The 5482-nt window shown below is 44.2% G+C and overlaps 1 protein-coding gene across 1 annotated transcript; it reads right to left on the reverse strand.

The window, feature by feature from the left end:
- Positions 1–4372: 4372 nt before the first annotated feature.
- On the reverse strand, positions 4373–5267 carry LOC125367306 (talin-2-like). Its single transcript, XM_048367974.1, has one exon. The coding sequence runs from the start codon at positions 5265–5267 to the stop codon at positions 4506–4508; it is 762 nt and encodes a 253-aa protein (XP_048223931.1). The 3' UTR covers positions 4373–4505.
- Positions 5268–5482: the final 215 nt, after the last annotated feature.

Consider the following 5482-nt stretch of genomic DNA (forward strand, 5'->3'; position numbering starts at 1 on the left):
CTGGCACTCTACCACCTGAGCCGTATCTCTACTCCAGCTTCTTGCCAGTTCTTTGAAGGTAAGAGTTTTACAAATTCATCTGCCTTGGCTGACTTTGAACCTAGATCCTCAGATCTTGGCCTCCTGAGTAGCTAGGATTATAGGCAGGTAGGAGTACAGGCACAAGCCACTGGAACTGCCTATCTAAAAGAGTAAAATTATTTATTATGGCTTTTGTCACAGCAAAGTTGGAAAAAAGTTGTTTATCTAATTAATGACTCATACCATGGGATGAGGAGGGAGCCATGAAGGGCCTGTGACAAGGACATCACTGTAAGAAAAATCTTTCTTTTTGGAACACTCAGTGAGAAATATATTCCTCTAGATGCCCCTGCTGAGTAATATGATGGACTTCCCTTCTTGGTGTTAATGATCCTAGCTCAAAATAATTTTTTCTAAAGCAGGCAATGTTGGCTCATGCCTGTAATCCTAGCTACTCAGGAAGATGAGATCTGAGATCAAAGCAGCCCTTCAGGAAAGTCTGTGAGCCTCTTATCTCCAGTAAACTACTCAGAAAAAGGCTAGAAGTGACACTGTGGCTCAAGTGGTAGCTTTGAGCCAAAGATACTCAGGGACAGTGCCCAGGCTCTGGGTTCAAGCCCTAGAACTGGCACAAATAATAATAATGATACTATAAGAATAATCATTTTTCCAGGATACACATCTTCAACTGATGATACTATTCCTGTAGCTAAATGTGGCAAGATGGGCTCCATTCTCCCTTTGTTTTACTATGGTCCCTCCCTTATTCCACTCCTGGATCCACTTTAAGATCACATTGGATGAAGCTAAGAACACCCATGAGTAAAGGCTTTTGGAGACTCACCAAAGAACAATGAAGGGGAAAAAAAGCAATCACCAGTCCAAAAATGAACAAAAATTTCCTGATTATCCTGAAAATTTAGGAGGAAAGAGACAGAGCTCAGAGTGAGGGTGGGTATAAGCCAAGGTCACAGAAACCAGTGTTTAAGTGCCTCCATCCTAGCACTTTCAGAGCCAAGTTCAAGGTTGGAGAATACCAAAGGACAAGTAGAATCCAGTAAGGCTTTGTTAATGGCATCATGATAGCTGTCACCATCACTGAAGGTGGGAGGTGGAAGGATGACAAAATAAAGTGGGGAGTAAAGGAATGGAATGTACAGTATAAGACAGAGAGCAAGACTAAAACAAGTTCCCACCCATATTTATCTTATGTCATAATCCCTCCCTTAGATTTGGTACAACCCATTCATGAGGTAAAACTGAGGGCCATCAAAAGTTCAGCATGGCATTTTAGAACCCATTTCTTCCAGATAGGCAGGCAGGCAGGGAGGCATGCAGGCAGCTCCCAGAACTTGGATTCCCCTAGCACTCCCCTGATTCTCTTACCATAGTTCCAGGTCTTAGGGCTGAGATTCTTCTTGCTGAGATTTCTCCTGACTAACCAAAGTAGAAAGGATTTCTTGTGTATTCTTTTAAATAGTATCAGATACATGAAAGTGAGGGAAAACAGCAAAAATCTATTTTGATGAAATTACAGTAAGATAAAGATTAACCTTCTATATCTAGCTTCCCTGGATGTAAGCTTCAGACATCAATACTAAGCCAGAACCAGACAACTCTTGCTTAAAAGAGTGAACCCTTTGTCACAGCCTGGCATATGACTTGTTCATCATTGAGAACTTACAGTGTTAACCTAATCCAGAATTGCCATTAATGGTGTCTTTGTCACCATTTGAGTTTAGCTGGCCTTCCTATTTATGCTAAAAGAACTTTAGGATCTGGGAAGCACATTTGAAAGTGGTTTCTACTTGGGAGAACCCATATAAATTGGAATATTTACCTTCCTGGCTCTGTTCTTACTATTTTTGGAAATCTTTTGTCTATTGACCCACTTTGCCCTTTAGCTGCCTTAAGTAATGAGAGGCTCCCCAATACCATTAAACATGAGAACTAAGGCATGATTTATTTCCTGTATACCCCAAGTTCAGATCATAAATTTGAGATCATTTTTTAAAATTTTTAATAAATTACTCAGTCTCAGGTATTCTGCTATGACAAAAGAAAAGAAACTAAAATATGCTTTCAGCATTCCTTTCTAGAGAGTATAGCTTGCCAAGTCTAATATGAGCAGTCCACATTTCCTCTGCAGTCATCTAGATTTAGACATTTTTGCTGTCAATCATTGGAAGGGGGAATCTTCTCCTATACTCTATTATGGCATGTTTACATTCTAGAAACTCAACTCTTCCTTGGCTTTTGCTCACTTATCCAGCTTTGGAGGTGTACTGAAATTTTAAAGTGCAATTGCAGCATCCCCTACCTTTCTCCAAATTTCTCCATGTATGTTTTTATTTTATTTCTCTGTCTGTGTCTTTGTAAAAATGTATGTGTGTGCGTGCATGCGCACGCATGCACGTGGACCACTACTATGGCTTGAACTGGGGCTTCACTCTTGCTTAGCTTTTTGGCTCAAGGCTTGGTACTCCATCACTGGAGCCATACCTCCATTTTTGGCTTTTACTGATTAATTGAAGAGAAGTGCCTAAGGGACTTTCCTTCACAAGCTAGCTGGGTTTTTACAGGTAGAAGGTATGCATTCTACAGCAGGCAGTCAGGGTTGCACAGATGCAGGTGTCAAGGCAGGAGGTAGAACAAGTCATAAACAGGTTAAGCAAGCTGTTTACAGAAGCAGAATTTTGTGGTCAGGCTGATCTAATATTAACATTATTTGAACAATTGTAACCATGTTCCCCTAATATCAACTAAGCAAGCATAAGTGGGTTAAAACAATCCAGTACTCAATCATAAGTGAACCAACCTGACAGTTGCCATGGCATTTCTGTAACTACTACTATGATTATTTCTATAATTGATTACTATGATCATTTTTACAATTGTTACTGTGGTTGCTACCTAGATACAGAGAGGAACAAAGGCTACATATATTTTTTAAATGTCAAACTTCAAGGAACTAGTATTGTCAGTGGGTATGCAGTCCTCTAGCATGGAGTCACCAAAATGGAGTTATAGAAGCTAAGAGTAAACTCTAAGACAGTGAAATTTTACAAGCCCTATTGTTTCTAGGAGCTCGGGATGTGTGTGTGTGTGTGTGTGTGTGTGTGTGTGTGTCTGTGTGTGTGTGTGTGTGTTACACTCTTCCTTGATTTTCACAGAATTGAGGTTTGGGGTACTAGGGGACCTGTAGCCTTCCATCAGCTTCAGACCCCAAGATTCCATTCACAAAGGTTTTTATTGGTCTTGTAAATTGAAGCAGAAAGTAAAGTACAAACATCAACAAGTGACAATATTTGGTATAAAGGTGGTAGATAACCTCCTTATTCTGGGAAGGGGAGCTAAACGGTAAATAGCTTCCAACTTGCTAAGTCTACTCTCAGGCTCCCACACAGTTTAGGGTGGAATTGCCCCCACACCCAGGATAGAAATCTGAATTCCCATTAAGCCAGGACTGATTAACCTTTCCAGAAAATTCTCAGTGTCTTGAGAGTTTGTAGGGAGAAGGCATTCCAAATTCCCAATCAATCCTTTCAGGGTCTCACAGCTTGGATTTTCAGGCTCTCACAATTCTGTATCTCCTTTTGGAAGAGAATTCTTGATATATAGTGAGGTATTGTCTCTATAAGCAAAATCTTAACACAAAATTCATAGTCATTTTACTTTATTTATTTATTTATTTATTTATTTATATTTTATGGAGCCCATGTGTTTTATTCCAGCTCTTGCCCACCAAGCCCTGCCAGCTTCCCGCAACTCTGCCCTTTTGGAGGATGGAGGAACAAATAAAAAGAACTGCTTGATTTTTCTGGGCCACACAATACAAGATGGGTAGTGATTGTACAAGGAGCTTACACAAGGAAGCAAGAAGGCATGCAAACGGATAAGATTCTTTACCCCTTGGGTGAGCCAGTGCTCGAGACATGGAAGGGAGGACCTCAGGGCCCCTCCCAGAGTTCACCTAGGTTTGTGTTTCCTGGCTTTGATTCACCATGTCCAACTCTTAACTTCGATCTTCTCTTGCGAGGGAGAAGGATGTCTTTGGGTGTCCGTGGTACCTGTGGTCCTCAGGGCCACTGTATGTTTTTTTAACCCCCAAAAATTATTTCACAGAGGCCCCAGAGCTGGCCTAAAGGACGATGAACAAAAGCAAAGGTTTCTGAGTGCGTCATAATACTGACTTCTTGTTTTGGGTAACAGTCCACAAAAAATGTGCGCGCCTCTCTCTTGAGATATAGTGAAGTTTGAGGGGAGGCGGCAGCAGAGCTCTGGGCGGGACACTGTAGTGTGTGACGTCATGATTATGCATCCCGTGCCCACAGGACAGGAGCTCGAAGGAGAATCAGAGGCTCTGGGCTCCTCCCCCAGAGGGAGGCAGGCAGCTGCTCCCAGGTTAAGTGCCCAGCTCTCAGGAATACCATCTGTCCAGTGCTTGTGGGGCCATTCCTGGGGCTGGCCATCCCAGCCTGGTCTTAGCCTTCATCTTCCCTCAGCTCAGTGGGTAGGAATTTATACTGCTGCTGGCGGATCTGCGCCAGCGTTTTCCTTGCTTCTTCCAGTTCCCGTTCTTTCTTTAACATTTCCTCCTGGGCTGCGATGATCTGAGCAATGCCTCCCACAAATTTTGTTTTCACTACGACATCATCATCATCATCAGCTTTGCCAAATGCTGCCTTCTGGGCTGCGCGAACGAGATTGTCTGAGGCTCTCTTCACAGCATTACCTGCCCCCTGTAGCCGCCTCATGGCCTCTGAATCCTGGTCGGCTTTCACCTTGCAGGCCACCAGTAGCTGAACCGTGGATGCGGCCACCTGCTTGGTGGATGAGATGAGTTTCTCTTCGCTGGCGTGTCCCTGTACTGAGGCATTGGCGGCCTCACAGAGGCTGCTGGTTGCAGCTGCCACCATCAGGGCGGCAGTAATCAGCCCCTGGGACCACTGGCCATCTTCTGCAGCATTGGCTGGGATGGAGCCCACCTTGCCTTGGGCCACCAGCTCCCTCTGGGCTGCTGAGGCTGACTTGACCAGGGCACTTGTGGCAGCAGCAATGGATTTAGCAGCTTCTAAGATCTGTTCTTCAAAATCCAAGGTCTCATTCGCTTGTTTTTGCGTTGCTCTTGGCTTCAGTTGCTCTAGCTTCTTAGCAGCAGCCTCGAAAGATGCTGCAGCCCCCAGTAATTCTGTTTCTGCAATGACTGTTGGGTCTTCTGGATCTACCCACTCTGTTCCTTTCATGGCTTCTGCTGCCTGGATGAGCTCTGTGGCTGCACCGGCGACTCGTTTGGAGAAAGCAGCCAGCTGATGCTTGAGTTCTGTGGTTGGTTTCTGAAGAATCGCCAAGACATGCTCCAGAAGGTCCAGGTAGCCGAGGGTGCATTCTGTCCCGTAGGGCAGGGCTCTGGTCCGTACCTCCTCGCTGACATCGGGATGGAAGGAGGCTTGCTGGGATC

This window comes from Perognathus longimembris, chromosome 18, assembly GCF_023159225.1.
Source record: "Perognathus longimembris pacificus isolate PPM17 chromosome 18, ASM2315922v1, whole genome shotgun sequence".
In the NCBI taxonomy this organism is placed as follows: domain Eukaryota; kingdom Metazoa; phylum Chordata; class Mammalia; order Rodentia; family Heteromyidae; genus Perognathus; species Perognathus longimembris.

Coding starts and splice junctions, on each gene's coding strand:
- LOC125367306 (XM_048367974.1), bottom strand. CDS start 5,267: ATGAAAGGAACAGAGTGGGTAGATCCAGAAGACCCAACAGTCATTGCA.